The 20,934-nt window shown below is 29.1% G+C and overlaps 4 protein-coding genes and 1 non-coding gene across 8 annotated transcripts; 3 read left to right on the plus strand and 2 right to left on the minus strand.

Moving 5' to 3' along the window:
* The first annotated feature begins 466 nt into the window (after nt 1-466).
* Nucleotides 467-3,167, plus strand: LOC149888761 (uncharacterized). Of its 2 annotated transcripts, none has more exons than XM_090088544.1 (2): nt 467-835; nt 1,497-3,165. In XM_090088544.1, exons 1-2 carry the CDS (start codon nt 484-486, stop codon nt 2,513-2,515), a joined length of 1,371 nt encoding a protein of 456 aa, XP_089944670.1. In that variant the 5' UTR covers nt 467-483; the 3' UTR covers nt 2,516-3,165. The 2 variants fall into 2 exon arrangements, with proteins under 2 accessions (XP_089944670.1, XP_089944671.1); XM_090088545.1 differs by having other exon boundaries at nt 539-660; nt 1,497-3,167.
* A 7,094-nt stretch (nt 3,168-10,261) lies between these two features.
* On the plus strand, nt 10,262-10,783 carry LOC145188514 (large ribosomal subunit protein mL40-like). Its single transcript, XM_090087356.1, has one exon. It carries the CDS (start codon nt 10,262-10,264, stop codon nt 10,781-10,783), a length of 522 nt encoding a protein of 173 aa, XP_089943482.1.
* A 159-nt stretch (nt 10,784-10,942) lies between these two features.
* LOC149888762 (sodium/potassium-transporting ATPase subunit beta-1-interacting protein 4-like) lies at nt 10,943-15,385 on the plus strand. Of its 3 annotated transcripts, none has more exons than XR_016452480.1 (8): nt 10,943-11,491; nt 11,708-11,845; nt 13,172-13,252; nt 13,344-13,463; nt 13,584-13,625; nt 13,933-14,035; nt 14,958-15,026; nt 15,122-15,385. XR_016452480.1 is itself a non-coding variant. In XM_090087353.1 (8 exons), exons 1-8 carry the CDS (start codon nt 11,423-11,425, stop codon nt 15,142-15,144), a joined length of 609 nt encoding a protein of 202 aa, XP_089943479.1. In that variant the 5' UTR covers nt 10,943-11,422; the 3' UTR covers nt 15,145-15,385. The 3 variants fall into 3 exon arrangements, 2 of the variants coding, with proteins under 2 accessions (XP_089943479.1, XP_089943481.1); XM_090087353.1 differs by having other exon boundaries at nt 13,969-14,035; XM_090087355.1 differs by lacking the exon at nt 13,172-13,252 and having other exon boundaries at nt 11,281-11,491; nt 13,969-14,035.
* A 1,101-nt stretch (nt 15,386-16,486) lies between these two features.
* LOC149888763 (U4atac minor spliceosomal RNA) lies at nt 16,487-16,609 on the minus strand. Its single transcript, XR_016453072.1, has one exon. It is a non-coding gene; the product is annotated as a U4atac minor spliceosomal RNA (small nuclear RNA).
* A 745-nt stretch (nt 16,610-17,354) lies between these two features.
* On the minus strand, nt 17,355-20,299 carry LOC145188507 (bifunctional coenzyme A synthase-like). The gene is made up of 2 exons (XM_080064982.2): nt 19,517-20,299; nt 17,355-18,557 (listed from the first exon to the last, which is right to left on the minus strand). Exons 1-2 carry the CDS (start codon nt 20,124-20,126, stop codon nt 17,641-17,643), a joined length of 1,527 nt encoding a protein of 508 aa, XP_079921108.2. The 5' UTR covers nt 20,127-20,299; the 3' UTR covers nt 17,355-17,640.
* Between the last annotated feature and the right edge of the window lie 635 nt (nt 20,300-20,934).

Raw genomic sequence — 20,934 nt, forward strand, 5'->3', positions numbered from 1 at the left:
TAAACCGCGAAAAATGAATAATTAGATTAATAATCGTTTTTTAATGCGGCTAGGAAAATCGTTTTAGTGTCTCAAACGTGGAAGCGAGCATTCCAAGTCGTCATATTTTAGTCGTTTTAATTGACAATTAAATTCAGTGTTGCCAACATTTTTTACATGTGAAATGCCAAAAGCGTGAATGTAAAATGCCATAATAATGCCCTTTTTCATATCGCGGCTGTTTCAAAATGATTCCGTCACTTTATTTTGAACCAAAGAGTTATTATAGATGGAGTGAGAACGAAGTTAAATTATGTCATTTTTCACGGAACAGTCTTAGTTGTAACATAATTTTCAATGACTTTTCGCGTAATTATCATAACTTAAGGTTATCCAATCACATTCCACATTAAAAAGTATATATCCAATGATATTTCTTTAAAAAAATGTTATGAATGTTTTAAAAAATAAATTAAAAAATAAGATAAAAAGTTTACATGGAAAATGGCTGATATTGAACTGGAATTTGCTTTAAAGAATATAGACATTGACGAAGAACTGGAGATAGATTCATTTTTATTCAATCCAGAAATCGTGAATTCTGAGGATTTAATCAACGAGGATGATATTGCTATAGATTTTATAGTGGAGGAACTTCCTCATATTCCAAAGCTTGTGTTTGTAAGCGATGATAATATTTCTCAATTTGTTTTCGAAGAGGTCTACTTTAGAAATAAATCTTCGTCCACCCTTACTACACTTCCAGTTTGTTGCAGTTTTTGTAGTAAAAAGTATAAAAATCAAAATTTTTTAAAAATTCACGAAGAAAAGTGTAGAAAAGATATGCATGGAGAAAGTAAGTTGTTAATGAAAAAAGTTGCTGATTTTAGTATTTCAGTGTTATTTTAAACTGTTTAAAAATCATTTCATGATTGTTTTTTATTCATTTTTTGTAGCTTTTGTTACATATTTTAATGTAATTAAAACATTACATTAAGTTAATATTTTTTTTGTAGCTTTAACACATCTGTCAATGATTAAAAGATGTAATTAAAGCTACACAAAATGAATACAAAAAAATCATGACTAAGAATTTTAAACAGTTTAAAAATAATGTATATTAGTAAGTTATAATTGCATTTATTTTACAATATACAATTATGCTATTATAATTGCATATTAAATATAATTAATTTTATATTAAAATATTAATGTAACATGTCTGGATGTTAGCCAGCCAGATGGCACTGCATATACCGTTGAATTCCCAATGGGTTTAAAATTCCCAAAATTCAATGACTATTTTTAGTATAATCAATTTTAACAAAAATTGCCAATATTTTGTAGAACAATAACTACAAATATTCCCAATATTTTAAAAACACTTTATAAAATATAATTCTGGCTTTATAAAATATAATTCTGGCGAACACCCTGCATGTATACTTTTTATATACATTTAATTATATTTTACGTCATGTCATGTTTATTACCAATATCTATTCATTTCTTTATAGCTCCTAAGCTGATAGAATCAGAGTTCAACACACACTCTGAGAACTTTATTACTCGATCTTTAAAGGAAGCATCTGAAGATCCTATGCATAACATTACTGGACCAGGTGTAGAAGTCAAGTTGTTGGCGGAAGAAGTAATGCAAGTGTTATCAAAAGATACATCAAAGCTTAAGGAGTTTGACAGTCTTGCTAAAGCTGAAATTTTTACAATTATAAAACTTAATGGAACCATGTGCCATAACAGAGAAGAAATGTTCAAAAAATTTCTGCATTTATGCTATTTAAAAAAAGCAAAAGATATTTGGAATGATTTCCTATCCCTTAGCAATATTTCTACATCGAAAAAAGCAAACAGTCTATTACTCCAATATATATTTGATAGGTTATTGCAATGGAGTTTAGAGTATCGTGCTAAATGTATAAATTTAGATGTAAATGTCAAGGAAGTTTATAAGCCTCTTGATATTTCTGAAGAAGAGACTATTAGATATATTGCTGGTTATATAATATATGTTCTTAAAGAAAATATAAAGGATAAACGATCACCTCAGGGTAAAGCATTAATTGATTTATTATCATTATGGGGATCAAAGACAGAGCCAAAAGATGAATGTGCAGATATAAATAAATATACAATACACTGGGTTGAAAGAGTTAATAGAGGAGGGCTCATAATAGTAAATGACAGATTTTTGCTTTTTGTTCGTCAAATTGAAATAGATGCTTGTAAAATTATAAACAAAAATTTGCTAATCACTTATTGCGGGGAAAATTTAAGTACTTTAGTTTATAACAATATAATTAAAAGTGAATTAGTCATAGAAAAATGGGAGATGCTAACAATGGACCTTGAAAATGACAGTATAAAAAATGTATTATATGAGAAAATTATTAAAAGGTGGATTAATATCAGAATTAGGGCCTTTGTTAAAACGTGGATTCAGATTATGAGAAGAAGTGAAATAGGGCATAAAATTTCCCGTAAAGGAGAAGTTTCACTACGTAAAAGTTTAAAGTAGGGTGTATTCTATTAGTAGCAGATTTTTTAACCTTTTTTAAATATGTTTTTTCATGTTTCTGAATCATATTTTTTTATCAAAAGTAACATATTTTATTTGTAAGCTCTATTTTTAATTAAGAATAAAAAGAATCGTATAGTTATTAAACTATAAAAAGTATTATATGTAATTGAGTGTTTTTACATCATTGCGTTTCATGTAATATTTTCCTAAAATTGAAGTAATTAAACAGATGTATTTTTTTATATTCAAATATTGATGTTAATTAGTTTAAGATTTTATACCCCATACTTTTTTACTTATTCCCCATACTTAAGTCTGAAGTGGAAATTGTTCTCCCATGTTCCATATATATTTACAAATTCTATATAAGGTCACAGTTCCCTGATACATTTTGTGCACTTTAATGCTAAAAAAAGCGCTTTATTTCTTCAAAAACAAAGTAAAACGAAGAAAGTAAAAACGAATAATATTAATCCCTGTCTAAGCCTATGTGTTATCAATTCTCTTGTGAGTTCTCCCTAAATCAATCGATGTATGTACTGAAGCCTTGTCTATACCTAAATCAGTATGATGTCATCACTTGCGTTTAATGCTGTAAATAACCAACAGAATATCGTTTAGTCCTTTAGAATTCTTCAGTTATGTAATAATTTTTTGAGGGAAAATCTTAGCAATTAAACTAGAGAACTGTTTTAAAGTAATTAAAAAGATTTGTGTGATGCCAAAGTGCTCAATATAGTAAAAATATAGTAAAGAATTTATATATATATTTAAATTCTTGCTCTGCGTATAAGCATTTTATTGTTTCGAATCTTGAATCGAAACAGATCTTTAAGAATTCAATCAGCAATTTAAGGAAATCCAAATTAAGGCTTCATCAAAAATTTATTTGAATAAATTATTTTTTTACAGATTAATTTTTAATATGTATTAAAATGCAGATTAGGCTGTTGCCTTTGGCCCCACTATTTGAGGGGGCTTATTTTAGAATTGATTCTAAAATAAGGCCTAGGGCCCTCGAGGATAAATACGGCCAGTTCCCTCTCGACTACTTTTTTTTAAAAAAAGGAAAGAATACTTTGCTGCCGTTAAGTCCGCCACAAATTGTAATGGCATTTCGAGCTGATGCTCAGAATTTTTTTTTAAAGTAGAAAAAGTCAAAGAACCTTAAAATGATTTCTAAGATTTTAATGAGTTTCTAAAAAATTAATGAGTTCTAAAACCCTTTTTGAACATAAGGAATCTTTTATTTTTTAAAAGGTGCTCTAAGAAGTCCTAATGGTCTTGTCACAGAAGACGAGTTGGCTGTCCGTTTACAAACTTACCAATAACGTTTATGTGCTACGAGCGGGTATCGAACTCGCAACCCTTGGATTACAAGTCTAATGCGCCACGGTTGATTCTGGAATTCCTTTATCAGAACCCTGATTCCAAAACACTATTTTCTCAAAGGGTTTTAGAAAACCTTTTTTGAACTTCATTTTTTTAGGGTTACAGATGGCCTGTACCAATCAAGTATGTTTTGGTATTGTTTTTTCTCTGTAACAGTACTTTTTACTTTTTTAGATCATTTCAAAATAGTAGATTTTTTATTATTATTTTGTATTAATGTCGAAAACGTATTTATAAGTATTACATTAAATTCATTTGTAGCAGAATATTGTCACTTGTGACCATTTACTATTTCTTTATATTTTAAATTTTTCTTTGTTACTTGAAAATGTTAGCGAAGTAAGGTACTTTAATATAAAAATTACTATTTTCTAGAACCCCAAAGGTTTCCAGAACCCGCTCTCGTTGGGGTTCAAGAGCCCCAAATTTAGTTCAGGGTTCTAATCCATGCTTATACGGATTTCTTTATTTAAGTTTTCTTTTTTTTCCCATAGAGAAATACGCCTAATTAATCATTCAACAAAATTTATTTCCTTTTAGAGCGTTTGGGCAGTTCTCTGTTATCATTGACGTCGATAATTAATTTTTCGCGTATACAGCCTCTAGTATTACCACGCATAACTTTCAGCAGGTCAGATTTGACCACAATAACCTTTCGATTTAGAAGGCCATATTCGTGAGCAGTTGGATTTTCGTTTGCTCCTCCTCGACTACGTATTCGTCCAAAGTGTTCTTCAACTGAATCCTGGTTTAATTTATCGGATAAAAAATAAAGCTCTTGTCCATCAGTTACTCTGCTTAATAAATATGGGACTAGCTCAACAAACGAATGCACTATAAGACAAAATAAAAAAAAATAAAATATATATATATATATAAATATATAAAATATATACTTTAAAAATCGGGGCCCCAGCTGGAGCCATAATTATTGTGGGCCGCGCGCCTATGCTCCCAAGAGCCAGGCGCTGTATATACTTATGCCATTATGTTATAATAATGATGCTTTGCAAAAAATTGCGATGATTGGGTCCTGGGTATAACAATGCCCCCCCAAAATTATCCCCCTCTACACCAAATTTGAGGCAAACTAGTTTGCAACATATTTTTTTACTATTCTCAACTCAATTAGAATTCATCGATAGATTTCAAATTTCATGAAATAATCTCTTAGCATTCAAAAGTTTTTTTTTTTTTTTTGAGTAACACATTTTTTGTGAGTATACTTTCAATGAACAAAAAAACTCAAAATACCAATACCAGTAATCCTGATTCCTTGGATAGTCTGAGAACTCAAACAAAGTTTGGTTTTCATTGCCTTAGGTATCCTTTCATTCGATTCAGCTTGTGCTTTCCACTCATTAATATATTTTAGGTATGTGCTTTGCAACCACTAAAATAGTAGAAAAAATGGCATTAGGAAAATAGAAAAATAAAGATTTTAGAGGATAATTTTTTATTTATTAAGGAATCTTAATATTGGCTTTTCTTTTTCAAAGTTAAACTCATTGGCTAATATTAAATAACACTCATTCTCATTTTTTTGGGAAACTCAACCCTAAACCAAACTAGTCAAGTGCAAAAACCAGAACACAATGATGACAAATTTCAACATTAAGAAAGGTATATTAATTAAAGATAACAATACCTCAAATCTCCAATCATCCACCGCACGATAGGGGTATAGAGCAGGCTTCCTATTCTTTTGACCTTGAAATTTATTGTTTACATTCAGCATATCAAAAAACATATCTGTTAAACGAATGAATTTTTCCAATTCTGATAATTGTTCATTGTTACAATTAGCGATTGCATCAGCTACAGTGCTGCTCAAAACCTTAAAGAATTTGTAACAACTTTTACTAACATATTATTCAGTATAGTGTAACTTCTACTAATGTTCTGAAACCACTACTCATCATTTCTTGAAAGTTCAATTATACATAACATGCGTCATCTCCTGAAAGAAATTTACATTTACTTATATAAAATGAAATTGTGTTACCTGAGCAGCTAAATTTACTCTCATCCGCAATCTAGGTGTTAAAAACATATGGTCATGCGTCAATTTGTGTAACTTTCGCAGTCCAGGAGCTAAGCGAAACCTGCCAAGATCACAATCGTAGAGGTCAATTAATTGCTGCCAGTTTAAAGATTTTTCATTGCACTAAATAAAGATGAAACTGAAATATGGTCTTAAAATTACATACTAAGTTTAATAACCCTAAAGAACAACTTCAACAAAAAAGTATTCATTTGCTTAAATAGTTTTTCTTATAAATTTATAATCAATTGTGTAAATAAATTATAAAATAGGTATTTAGCCAAAAATATAAAAAAACAAATCAATTATCAATAAAAAGTTTCATAAAATATAGTAAAAATAAAAAAATAAATCTGACAATAATTACATAATTTGAATAGGAAATTTACCGTTAAATTTCTGGTAAAATTATTACTACCAGAATTTTCTAAGTTATTCCTCAATGTCTTCAATAAATGTGGTGGGTCACTGAAAAAAAATATTTTTCTATCCATGTCATATCGATTATAAACCCAATAAACAACCCCATCAACTGACACATTTGAGCCATCAGCTAATTCATGCAGTTTGAAGAAACTTCTGTTTGAAGACGCCCCATCGGAAACAAAAGCGACAACCTCTAAACCAATACTCTCTGATATTCTAACTGCTTTCCAAATAATTGGAAACAATTGATCACTTGATAACCCTAGTGTACAAAAGTAAGCTAACGGATATGTGAAACGCTTTAAAAGACCACCAACCATTACACACAATATATGTGATGCAAGATCCTTAGTTTTGTGTGTTACCAGGCTAAAACACCTGTCAAATTCATTAAGTTCTTCGTTAATGTCTCCTAATTCTGTAAAGCCTCTTAGCTCCCCAGATGCAGAACAAAAGACAAGATTTTGTTTAATCTTCATCTCATCAAACATTATAATTGTTTGCCTTTCATGATCTTTTAGTGTTTCTATTTTTAAATCTAAACATAATCTTGAAACTATTTCTGCTACAAATCCTGAGTTACTTGAAGCAAAGTCAGTGTATTGGTTAAGCGTTGTTCTATGCGGCAATTCAATAAAACCTGAGTTTCGAATGTGCTCATATGCAGCTAAAAATTAAATAAATTATAAAAATTATAAAAAGCAACATATTTTATGTCGGCAGATAATATTTCAGACATAAAGTTATGTCAAAGTAAGTTGGCAGAAAAATATTTCGGACATATTTTATGTCGGCAGAAAATGTTTTAGACATAAAATTATGTCAAAGTTGGTAGGCAGAAAAATATTTCGGACATATTTTATGTCGGCAGAAAATTTGTCTTGGACATATTGGACAGATAACAACTCTGGTTATATAGATATTGAAATTCAATTTCTTTTAAAAACTAGTACTAAAACTAAAAATAATCAGCTTGATAGACTACATGATGACGTTATTAGCTATCAATATTATTACTTTTAAAGATAGTTTTCTAGTTGATCTTAAATTCAGTGTACAACTATATGTTTAATTTAGAGTTATATAGTAGTTTGAAGAAAAATAACCATCAAAATGTCTGTTTTTTTACAAAATACAAATTTATTTACGGCATCCCTTAAAAGAAGATATATGTTGTAAACTGGAATTGTAGATGTACATATTAGGAATCTATGCGGGAATTTTCAGATCATATGATTAATCATGGATGAAGGTAGACGATAGTTCGTCTGACTTTTTTTTCCCGTGAACTTTGGGAAGTCAGACGAGAAAACTTTGGTTATTTAAAAATTGAATAATGGCGAAATATAATTACGTTTTGCAGGTTTAAGGACGGGGGTAATATGCCATTGCCGGAAGCTTTTAAAGCTTCTTTTTCGTAATCCTTCAAAAATTTAATAAAAAATAAATCACAAACTTTTTTAAATGCATACTTTAAATTATCTTTTTATTTTGTTATACTGCTTCTAAATAGCACTGATAATTTAATTAACTAAATTTTGGCGCAACCAATCATTAACCCCCCGAAACTTTACGATATTTCATTAAGATCAGAGAAAAGCCACAGGAACAAATTTGTTCCGGTAGATGAAAAATTGCATTAGCGCAAAAACCAAAGTTTTCTCGTCTGATCTCCCAAAGTTCACGGGAAAAAATAGTCAGACGAATTATCGTCTAGGATGAAGGCTATCTAAGAGTTTGTTAGTTAGTTGTTTTTTCGATGACCTAGAAACCATAAGGAATTTCAAAATATATTATTGTCGGTGTTATTATATGACTCCATGCGTAAAAATAAAAATAGTAAGATTATGTCGTAGGATCGGGAAAGTAATTTTGTTATTAGAAAAAATTACTATTTATTTAAATAATAAATAAATAACTTTTGCACAATTCGATGATAATTGTTTTATTAAACTAAATTTTTTAGATTTAGAAACAGTTAATCAAGAATCAAAACATTCGTCTTTAAAGCAACAACTGAAAAATAACAGCAATCGATCAGTTTCTTGTGACGAACAAGGTAAATGGCATCAGCTGTTTTTAATTTCATTCTCTCATCCAGCTTCTCCATTGTTAATTTTTAGAAAATACTTTGGAAAACTTTTGGAAGTTGACAAAGGCTGATATATCCAAGGTTATGTAAAGCACATGGTGGATCAGACTGATGGCAGAGCCAGTAAACCTAATTTTGATGCAGTTTAAAAGACAATCCTTAAAAATTAAAATATCAGGATAAATATACTCCAGAGTCAACCTTCAGCCTTTTTGTATTATAGGCAAGTGACAAATACCCCTTAAAAAGTTAAAAGATTTATTTAGGCTTAAATTAGGATAATCTTTCGTTTTTGCTATTTCTACTGCTCAAATTTCGAACTTTGCAAAAAAAAAAAAAAAAGTTAACAAAGTTGAAGAGGTTTCAAACATTTAAGTTAGAAACTAAGAACATAGCTAAACTGTTTAAGTGGTTTTATATGAAAGCTGAAATTTTAAGAGGCCCAAAAGAAATCCATCATTCTCAAAAGAAGAAAAGGTATGAAGATTTTTAATGCCAGTTTCTTCACATTCGGATCACACAAAGGATTTTCTGAGCAATATTCTCAAAAAGCATGAAATACTTTGGAACCTCAAGTTCAATAATCAATATCAATATCAATATATTTTGTGTTAAAGATGTTACAAAAAACACAGGTCATTGCAAATAGTAATTTACTAATAAAACGTAATGACCTAAATAAGATAAAGAAAAGACAAAATAAAAATGTAAGAAATAAATAAGTCACATAATAAAAGCAGAACGTTGCACAAACCTCTAAGTAACATTTTCAAACAGACTTTTAAAAGAGTTAAAATATAGGTCCAACACTTATCATAATGTGTCCACACACTACATATGCATATACAAATATACAAAAAAAAGAAATTATATAATGTACATAAACATAAAGAAAACAGTTATAGAGGTAAAGAATAAAGTTAAGCGTAACTTTTTAGTTTCAAAGATTACCTCCAGCACAACTCGTTGCTTCATATCTGAACTACTCTAGAGAAAGTTCGTTTTTGATGTCATTTAATACTTCTAGGTGCTGAGTATAATTTTTGATTTTAGCATAATCATAAATGGAGTCAATGCATGCTTCAAAAACTAACTTTGCACCCTCAATTTCAAACTTTGTTTCCAATATATTTTTAATTCCTTTCATTAATTTTCTAAAGCAACCAACATCATCTGCTAAATCTGAGACGAAATATTTAATTAAAAAAAAGTACTTTTTTTTTGTTAAATATAAATCTTTATATTTACCTGCATATTTCTATCTATTATCCGCTGTTTCAATAAAAACAGTCGGCCTTCGAAAACGCAGTTTATAACGTCAAATTCTTAATGGGATCAATCCCGCGAGATGAAAACACGTCACACGCGTTTAAACAAAAATAACACGAAAAAAAACGAAATTTTCTCAGACTGGCATGAAATCACCCGAGTCTTAGCCCAATCTTAATATTATGTGAAGTCCTAACCCTATCCCTGAAAACTGCGATAATAAACGCTTTGAAGTAACTTAACTCTAGCCCTTTTTTGTTTAAACTTCAAGAAAATTCACTCAAGTAATATGCAATCCCAAAACTTTTACCTATATATAATTTATGTATTAAAAATAAAACCAGGTTTTGAAGAGATTTTAAATCTATTAATATGCTGAAATCATTTTAAAAATGATACATTTTTTATATTATATGAGTTTTTTAACTCCTTAGCTCAAAGATTTGATAGAGATTATATATATATGTAAGGCCTAATAAGCTCTTATTGTTTTTTTTTTTAGAAAGAAAAAACTGGTAAAATGTTGATAGAAAGAGTTTTCATCACAACGCCAAAATATGTACGACTATTAATGACAACAGTTTCATTAAACCATAGTCCTGGTTTAAAAAAAAAGCAAGCACCTCAAGTTGACCAGAAGAAATTGCAGAGGCAAAAAGAACTTGAGGAGGCCAAGCTATGGAAGCAGATTATTACACCACCTGTAGATCATGATTCAATACCTCATCCAGATTGGTTCAATGCAGATCGACAGCGACAGATTTCTGTTTTGTCTGAGAGAGAATTAGAAGAAAGACATTTAGTTTCAAAGGAGTGGTCGCGATTTCAAATGAGTAATCATATAGCTTGCTTACAGAATATAAATGATAAAGTGAAAAGTCGCAGCAATGCAATGAGAGAACTTAAGAAGGAGTCTGATTTTTTATACACTGAAGCTCTAATAGTAGACAAACAAATGTTTCCATTAACTTTAAATGGACCAGTTGAAACACCACCTTTAGATGGTTATGAAGCCCCTGATTTTGTTTTGGAAAAAAAGTAGTTGAACTTTTTTTGTAAACCTTTTTTTTTGTCAGTCCTTGCTGCATTTTTTCATTACAAAAAAGTACTTTTAATAAATAGTTTTTCTAAAGCTAGATAATTTTTTCAAAACCAGCAGCTTTTGGTATATATAATACATTTATATATACATTTTAATTGTGTAAGCTAACCAAGTTCAGTAATAATTGTAATTTTATTACTATTGTTAGTTTTTTAATTATTATTATTGCTTTAATTATTAGTATTTTACTATTAATTCTTTTGTTGTTAATGCTGCTGCGCAAATTTTTTTTTTTTTTTTTTTTAATGTAGTTATAAATAACTGCATTATTTATGACAGCTTTCATCATTTATTATTAAATGTTATTCAATAAATATTTTTCACACTCAAAAATGCAGTTAATGAATGATATTCATATACAGCAAATTGAGAAAGCATCAAAATGAATGGTATATGAACTTGAATGTTGAAGTAAAAATGATGCTTAAAAGAACATTTTAAAAGTTAATAAAAAACCAGAGCTTGTACAGTAATATAAGTAGTGTCATTCTTACATTTTTTTAAAAATTATTTTAATACCTGTTTAGATTACATTTTAGGATCTCATTTCTGAAACGTGATGTTTGATGGGAAATAAAAATGCCATACAGACAGCAAAAAATAAAAAAGATACAAAGTTTGCTACTTGTTCTGTTAAGTTTCCAAGTGGTGAGTTCTCTTGTATGATTTTTCTTGTTAATTTTTAGCTTTTAGATTCATCTTTTATACTTCTTAGAAACAATCAATGTTATTTTTAGGTAGTTTATTTAAAATTATATAAAGTTTATTTCACTGCTTTTGAATGGCTCTATTATTTAGATTTAAAATAAGTTTTACTTATATGTTGTTTCAATAACTTTATTGCATAGGAAATTTTTTTTACAGGCATTATTGTTGGAGAGGTTGATATTTGATTGCCTTGGGAAGATTTACATGTTAATTTTGGCAACAAGCCTCACTTTTGTTTTAAATATTGGTGTTGTATTTGGTGTTGCCAAGCTCAATGTGATATTTATTAAGTTTGTAAGCTCACTTTCATTTTTCAAATGTTAAGTATTTACAATTCAATAATGTTTATTTTATAATAGTGCTTATATTATTATTGTTATTAGTATTATTATTATTATTACTATTATTATTATTATTACTATTATTATTATTATTATTATTATTATTATTATTATTATTATTATTATTATTATTATTATTATTATTATTATTGTTATTATTATTATTATTGTTATTATTATTATTATTATTATTATTATTATTATTGTTATTATTATTATTATTATTATTATTATTATTATTATTGTTATTATTATTATTATTATTATTGTTATTTTTATTATTATTATTATTATTATTATTATTATTATTGTTATTATTATTATTATTATTATTATTATTATTATTATTATTATTATTATTGTTGTTGTTGTTATTATTGTTATTATTATTATTATTATTATTATTATTATTATTATTATTATTATTATTATTATTATTATTATTATTATTATTAATATTATTATTATTATTATTATTATTATTATTATTATTATTATTATTATTATTATTATTATTATTATTATTATTATTATTATTATTATTATTATTATTATAAAAACATTTTTTCATTTTAGTCTTTGGTCATTTTTTAAAATTATAACTGGTTAGAAAATTTTATTAAGAAGATTCTTATCTACATTAGTTTTATATTGAAGCTATATATCTTGTATATATGTTGTATACATACATACATACATACATGCATGCAGGCAGGCAGGCAGGCAGGCAGGCAGGCAGGCAGGCAGGCAGGCAGGCAGGCAGGCAGGCAGGCAAGCAGGCAGGCAGGCAGGCAGGCAGGCAGGCAGGCAGGCAGGCAGGCAGGCAGGCAGGCAGGCAGGCAGGCAGGCAGGCAGGCAGGCAGGCAGGCAGGCAGGCAGGCAGACCAAAAAATATCTCTCCTGTTAATAGTCTTTACTTAAATTGCATTAAGAACTTTTGGTCATGACCATTTGAACCAATAATAAAAGACAGCTTATGGAATTCAGGGGAACTGAAGATATCTGCTATTAAAGCAGATTCCTGAAGTTGTACAAAGTTTAGTGGCTTCAATGCTTCTGCTTATCAATAGATTTTTTTAAAAAGTATATAGGATTGACAAAAATATTAAGAAATAAATTAAGAAATAGTGATCTGTTCTTAATTTTTTGAGTTAGAAAGTTTTTTTAGATATGTAAAAAAAAAGGAGTGAGATTTCTGTTATGAGTTATCAAGTTTGAATTTTTATCGAAAATTTTTGTAATTTTTTAACTTTTTAGTAAAAATCTTTTTTTGTTTCAGTTTGTTTTTTGGTCTGTGCTTTGGGTTGCTTTGAACATTTTTGTTGTATTCATCTACCTGAAAGTTGGTCCACTTACACATGTAATTTCATATTTAATTACAGTTTTGAATGTGTTGACTTCTTGGAAATGCTTTTGCTTTGTGCTATCTACTTATAAATTTCTTTTAAAAGGAGCAAAAGTGGTTGAGTTTCAAAAAAAATAGCAGAAGTTGGTTTGATATACATGGTTTTGGTTGTAATTCCACTGAGAAAGCAAATAGTGAAGTTAATTCATGCGTCATAAAATTTGAGGTAACATTTTAATTTTCTAAAGTTTTATCTTTGGCAATTGTTATCATGAACATTGAAGTTTTATGAAAATTCCAAAAAATTTTGTTTTTATAATTTCCTTTATACTAATTATTTTTGCAGTATATTGAAGCTGGTCAGAGTATTGTGCACATTTTACTTGCTGTAAGTTTTATATTCGTTTTTGTTTTGTTATTTGTATTTATTATGAAGTTTACTTTATTGTCATTTTTTTAATAAGAAGAATCTTCTGTCAATAATAGTATTAATAAAGTAACTACTTTGCCAACCTTTTGGTGAAGCTATTTATTTGGGTGAAGCTATTTATTTGGGTGAAGCTATTTTATACAGAAGTTGTGTGATTTATTAAACTTAATTTAAAGTTTTGGTTTAAAACTATACAGTTCAATAACTTCAAAATTTACAATAAAAAAAAAATTACAGCTAAAGAAAATTAATTAAATAAATTTAGATTCATCCGTGTTAATTAGTGGTGACTTTATTCAAGGTTACAAACTTGTGTGCATCAATATGGCTTCTAAAGAAATTGGAAGAAAAGCCTCCTGAAGAACGATGTAAGACCTTAAAAGAAATATATTTCTTTTATGTCAAGTTCAAGTCTAGTAAATATTAATTCTTAACTAAAAATCATTGCACATATAAACGAGCACAAAACATATAAACGAGCTGAGCACAAAAAGGTCATTTGCTGTAAAAGGTTTTATAGAACCTTATCAAAAATTTAAAATTTAAATTCTTGACTATTTAAGTTCAATGGATTTGTACACCAAAAAGCTTCAAAAAGACTTCAACAGCTTCAAATGTTGTTTGCATGTACATTCACAGTCACAAATGTCAGAGGTTTTAAATATATTGTTGCCTCAATGTCTAGGACCGCAAAAATATGTCTATATGGTCGACTGCAAAAAATCCTCCATCTATACCAACTTTAACTAGAATTGCTTCAAAAAGCACTGGAAATGAAAGCTAATTCGTTAACAAGGTTTTTCAATCTATTTAGGAAAATTATAAATTGTTAAAAATTTTGCATTTAAAAAAAAGTTACATCATAGAGAAACATTATTTGGATAAAGGGTTGATGAACCCTTGTTAACTAAAATTGTGCTAAGCAAACGATTGTTTGTTTGTTACAAAAATTCTGATTTTCTAAGAAACAGATAAAGACTCGATCAAGATAATGATAACAAAGTTTTTAATGTTTGAGAATATTTCGTAAAACTTACAAGGAATTGTTATATACTGGTATTGCACATCTAATTGGTCGAGAGGATCTGTTTTTTTTTGAAAAATGTTTTTGATTGGGGCAAAGTTTTAAATGCAAAATGTAAAAGAGGAGATATAATTGGGATAACAATCCTTTAGAATTAACTATAATTAGGCCTAATGATATATGAGGCTGTATCCTATTAGTATTTTTTTTATGACAATATTTTAGTTAATTATGCTAATTAATTAGGATCTTTTTTTTCTTTAAAGTTAATTTCATCAACGGAACAAACTCAAAGAGTAACAAACCACGTTTTCCACTTCAGCGAAAGAATCAATGTGAGTTTTAATGATTTTGATTTAAATATTTTTTTTTTTTCAGATAACTCATAAAAATATTCAACCGTTTTTTTTTTTTTTTTACCAAATTGAAGTGCTTGCTGACGAATGGTTGTAATCAAAGATTTCTGTGACATTGGAACTTGGATTGACAATGAAACTTATAAATATTTATTCTAAATTTTTTTATTACCAGGTAGTTCGGCCACGCCTTAATAATTTTTATGCTATTGTTATATTGATGCTATTTATTAATTTGTCAAATGTCAGTATGAAAAAAAAAGTATGGTAATTAGTTTAATATCAATACATCGTGTAAAAATCAACAACCAAACGCCTTATTACAATAGAGAGCTAAATCTCCGCCGTTTTCTTTATAAGAAAATCCATTTTCTAACAGTGTCTTGCAAGTTGAATTTTCAACTTGGTTTTTGCATAGTACTAAAGGAGCAACTGAAAAAGGTTGCGAACGCTTTGTAGCAGATTCGAGAGCGAGTAATAATGGCTGCACAGCTAAAAGTTTTATAAGTAAATGTTGTTTTGAAGCAAAAAAAGAAAACCATTAAAAAAAAAAAGAACAGTAAAAGATTTCAACCTGAATACAAAAGAATTTGACTGCCATTATAAAATCAACATCCCCAACAACGTTGATTGGACCAAAGGTTTTCAAAGCTAAGGTGTTCCCTGAGTCATTTGTGCTGAAATCTTTGATAGAACTGGACAGAACTTTTCCTTGCGTTGTTGAGGATGTTAACTTTACAATGGCAGTCAATTTCTGGGGATGTGTTGCGAGGTCTTAGAACTTCCTATGCATCGTGATCAAAAGTTTCAACGTTTCCGTATGGTGCGTATTTACGGCTCGATAAACAGTGACACTTTATGGTCAAATATCCAAGCTTACAAATATGATGCAAAATTTTAGGCAGAATGTTTTCCTTAAAGTAACAAAGTTAATTAAAATGTATACGGGGGTATCTCAAAAAAATTAGTGATGCCAGTGTCTTTGGATTTCCCAACTGTTTACCTACCTTCTTTTACAACTATTATGGACCAATTCAAAACTTGTTTATTACCAACTTAAGCTAGCCTCTGCACGTGATGGAACATAACTGGAATCTAAATGTTTTTCTAATTTCCTATCCCTTAAACTTAAGTAACAAGGTTAAGATACGAAGTAAAGAAAAAACATATTTTAAGACTATTTAAAAATCATTACTTGATTAGATAGACTAATATATTTTCAGTTTGAGTTAAAAAAATTGTTCTCGCTTATAAGAAAACTACAAAGAAAAAGTTCATATTCAATAAAAAAAGGTATTTTTTTAAATCCACTAAAGTGTGACTGCAGATTTTTTCGACGTTATTTGTTATTTAAGATACTTAAAGAGTCTAAGTCGTGAAATGGAGAGGATAATACTAGCAGTACTATTGCTTTGACTGAACAAGACCTCTTCATTAGAGGTTACAAAAATTACCCGCACTCCTGTATGAAGTGGGGGCGTAGGTGTTGAATTCGATTTGTCAGCAGGACGGGACTCACTAGACGATCATAGGCCCATCTAACTACTCTCGATAAGGACGTTACGCGAGGCTGATCGTCAACAAAAGTTGTTTATCATATTTTTTAAACACTTGTGGTGTCAAAAGTTTGATATTCTAAAAAATTAGCGTATTTATTCAGTTACGTCGAGACACTTGAAACAAGATTACGTCAAAATTGTCGATTCGAATTGCAACAGATTATAAAAAATACAAGCTAATATTACATTAAATTTGTTTTAATTATTACGATATATCAAGGTTCTCGCGTATATATCGAGCTCCCATTTTTAACTTGATTTATTACGATATATCTAATTGTCGCGATGAGTCGAGCCCATTTTTTCAAAATTTTTCAAGTTTTTTGATAATTGATTGAAACTTTAAAAATTGTAAATATTTGTATATAATTTTAATTACATCCATTACACGGGGTTCCTAATTTATAACAAAAAAAAAATTTCACTCCGACTTGAATTTTACGTGAGTATGTACGTTATATTGCAGAAAACAGTATTTCTATTTTCGAATATTTTAAATACTTAATGTATTTACCAAAACGTTTAATACATTTACTAATCTGAATAAAGAAACAGTTGAGAGAATCATATAAAAGAGATAAGTCACTTTATCACAACTGTAAAACGAAATTCTTTCAACTTCTCTAACATTTGATAGTAAAAGACTAAAAAGGTTACATTCAGCAGAGTATTATTCCGTTTATGACGATATCAATAAATCTGCTGAAAAATAATGATCTGTTACACCTATTGATAACAAAATGCAAAATTTTTAAAACGTATTTATTATCTTTTCAGACATCTTTTTTTTACATGCGCACTAATAATCGCCGCAAAAAACATGGATTGCGGAAAATTCGCAGAAAATTAGATGAGATTTGAATTTATCTTAATAAAAACCTCAAATAAAAATAATCTTGAGCGACATCTTATTTTTCCACTGGATAAAAAATACTAGCGTTTTTCACAAAGAAAACACAAAAATTTTCTGCAAAAAATGTAAAGTGATTATAATCTTCATGAACGATCTATAATGTTTACGATAAATACGGAAGTCATAGTTTTGGAGTAATCATATGAATCCTTTGCTTCAACAAATGCCACGCTTTTTCACACTGACGCTGAGTGAATTCTTCCTCCCATAAAGTGCACAATTGAACATGTGATTTTTCTATGCGTTCTTCATTCGAAATTTGGGATTGAATTCTACTTTTTGCTTGATCCGCACTAATACCATCTCGAGCCTGTATTCGCCGCACAGCTTCTTCGTTTGGCAAAATACAGCACCAGATTTCATTTGCTTCTTTGTCCCAACCTGCTTCAATAAGGATCGCTCCTTCAAACAACACAACTTCATGTTTTCCGCACTGTTCACGAATAATTTTTTTCAGCATTTTTCTTATTTCAGGCCATACAATATTATTCAAAATTAGCAATTGTTTAGCATCCGCAAACACAATTTGACCCAGCTTTTTGCGGTTTATTGTCTGATCGGTCTGGTTTAAGATTTCTCTACCAAAATGTTCAACAATAAGTGTATAAGCTTTTTCTCCAGGTAAATAAGTAGCATGGCCTAACTTGTCACAGTTAATAGTGAAAGCGCCAAGCGCTTCAAGCCGCTTCACAACAGATGATTTCCCTGAAGCTATTCCACCAGTAACACCAATAACATAAGGACCAGTTTCATTACAGATGTTCGGCTGCCGCCTCAAAACTCCTAACAAACGCATGCGTTCTGCTGAAGAACTAAGTTTGCCTTCATCATTCATAGTCTTAGCCAGATCAAAAGCATTTTTGGTAACAAGATCGATACTGATTACATCAAGCTCATTTAAACCGTTAATTTTTCTTTGACTGTTTACAACTGCTCCACCACTGAGAGTTTCTGTACTGACAACCAACGCTTGTAAATCAGAATCAGTAGCTGATGGTCCGCAAGAATCGTGCAAAGAAACAACTTTGTGTTCTACCTCTAAAATAAATTGTTTTGTAAAAAAGATTTTAGTTAATGAAAATGAAAACAAAACAAAAAATTTTTTAAAATTTAGCGACAATAAAATAACTTAAAAATTAAAAGCATGAGAAAACAACATCAAAATAATACGTTATCAACACGCGAAAGTTTCTGAGCGTGTTGATGTTTTATTTTAAAATAAAAAAATTCGGGTTTTCAGAAGTTCCTTCTGCCTCACAGAACAATTCTTATGCGTCTTTTAGCGACAAGCTTTTAAAATTCGGCTGTTCAAGTATTTTTCAGCAAAATCTTTGCACAAACTTTGATAATAGCGACACTGTTATTAAAAATGAGTTATTAAAAATCACGTGAAATAAGACTTTTTGCTTTTTTAAATGAAAATAACAACAAAATCAAAAACATCAAATGTTCAACTAAAGGTATTATTCAAAGCTTTTTTAGACATCCATTTGAAAATCACGTCATTAAAGATGGTAAAGATTATAACAATTTCAGTTTTAAGTAAATGTTTAAAACAAAAATATTATAATCACGTTGTTTTTATAATTTCCCTCAAAACATTATTTTTAAAAGCTAAATTTTTTCTTTTAAAAGCGACAGAAAAAATAACAAAAAATTATTAAAATGCGTGCACTGAACAAAGTATTGCGAAGTAGAGAGAAAAATAGATTTATAAAAACCAGTGCCAAAAACATATAAAATGTAGTGCAATTAATGCGGCGTTTACATAAAAGTTATGGCAAACGAAAATCTAAAGGATGTAAAAAGGATGTATTGCGTGACGAAAGCCTATGGGAAGATGTAATTATTGTAAAAGTACTGAGCAACATACAAATTGTGGATAGAAAAAAAAAAGTCTATGGGATTTATTAACGGAATAGGTCAAATGGTAAAACATATTTAAAAAAAAAACAAAAAATCATTTTAAAAAGACGGACACTTATGATTCGCCATACCTGGTTTGTAGGTTTCAATTAGTTCAATAACATTTCTAATCCTTGTCTCTATTGGTTCAATTAATTCTTTGAGGATTTTTTTCTGCAATAACGGTCCATCAGATACGCCAACCACAAGCTTTTTGTGCGTATAAAGCAAAGCGGTAGAAAGCAACAACTTGTGACCATCGTGTATGTGGTCAAAGGTTCCTCCTATAACCACGCCGTTATAAACTGTAAGCTCAGCTTCATCCACTTCGTTTTCATCGAGTGGATGGTTTATATAGCGAACAGTAAACTTCTCAAAAAAATATCGCTTCTGCACGTTCTTTTCAAAATCTTTGTGGAACACCTTTAGATTTTCGCTAGCAATGCATACTTGAAGATCTTTCGAACGCACCAAACCAGCTGGAGGCAACAGAACGTGTACGTGGACACTCTTACACACATCGTTTGGGCGATTATAAATATAGTTCAATACATCCAACTGTCTCTTGGACTTTAGTGGGATACCACCACTAAGAAACTCAATGTATATATTATTTTGCACATATTTAGAAGCTTCCTTTAGGCAGGTATATATATGTTGCTTGGTTGTTACGCCATTCAATATCAGTAAACCGTTAGTCATTTAACTAGTGAACAAAAAATCACAGACAAAAATCAATATGTAAACAATAAAAATTGTTAGCAATCTCAGATGCACTTTGATAACTACGTAATAAAATTACGTAATAGAATTTTCCCAATAAGTTACAGAATCATAAACTCTTTATCAACAAAACCCAACTGAAGGACGTTTACATATTTCCAGTGATATTAGAGTTTTATTTCGTTTGCTTGTCATAAAAAAAAAATCGCGTCCATGGCGATGAATTGAATATTTAATTTTATCATAAATATAACTATTTGAAAGCTTTGTAAAAAACTATAAGTGATTTTATGCGTGATTTTTTTAAATTAGTATTTTGATTATTTAAACTTGTCAAATAAATTCTAAGAAAAATCAACTAAAGTAATTACAACTAGTATATATATATATTATTTGAAGAAATAAATAAAAATAGAATATTAAAATTTAAAAAATAATGATAATAAATATACGTGGATTAAATTCTACTGATTAAACCCTTCTCCGGACGGAAAAGTTTCCGCCGTGAAGAAGTTTTTTCCGAACTTTCCACCGTGAAAATTAAATCCACATGAAAATTCGAAACTTCGATTTTTTTTTTTACCTAACCAATAATTCAATCAAAACAAATAGAAAGAGTCAATAAGTAACTCAGCCCGGGCAAAAACTAGCTCAGTAAGGTTTATCGCCATCGCCAGCAGTTTATTGTATGAATATCCACAGAATTAACACACGCGATAATTTAAATAGTGGCAAACCGCAAAATTAAATCCACGTGAAATTCACAAATATCCACATCAAAATTAAT

This window comes from Hydra viridissima, unplaced genomic scaffold, assembly GCF_058129835.1.
Source record: "Hydra viridissima isolate aposymbiotic clone 2 unplaced genomic scaffold, HvirCarnegie_v1 scaffold_5, whole genome shotgun sequence".
Classification (NCBI taxonomy): Eukaryota; Metazoa; Cnidaria; class Hydrozoa; order Anthoathecata; family Hydridae; genus Hydra; species Hydra viridissima.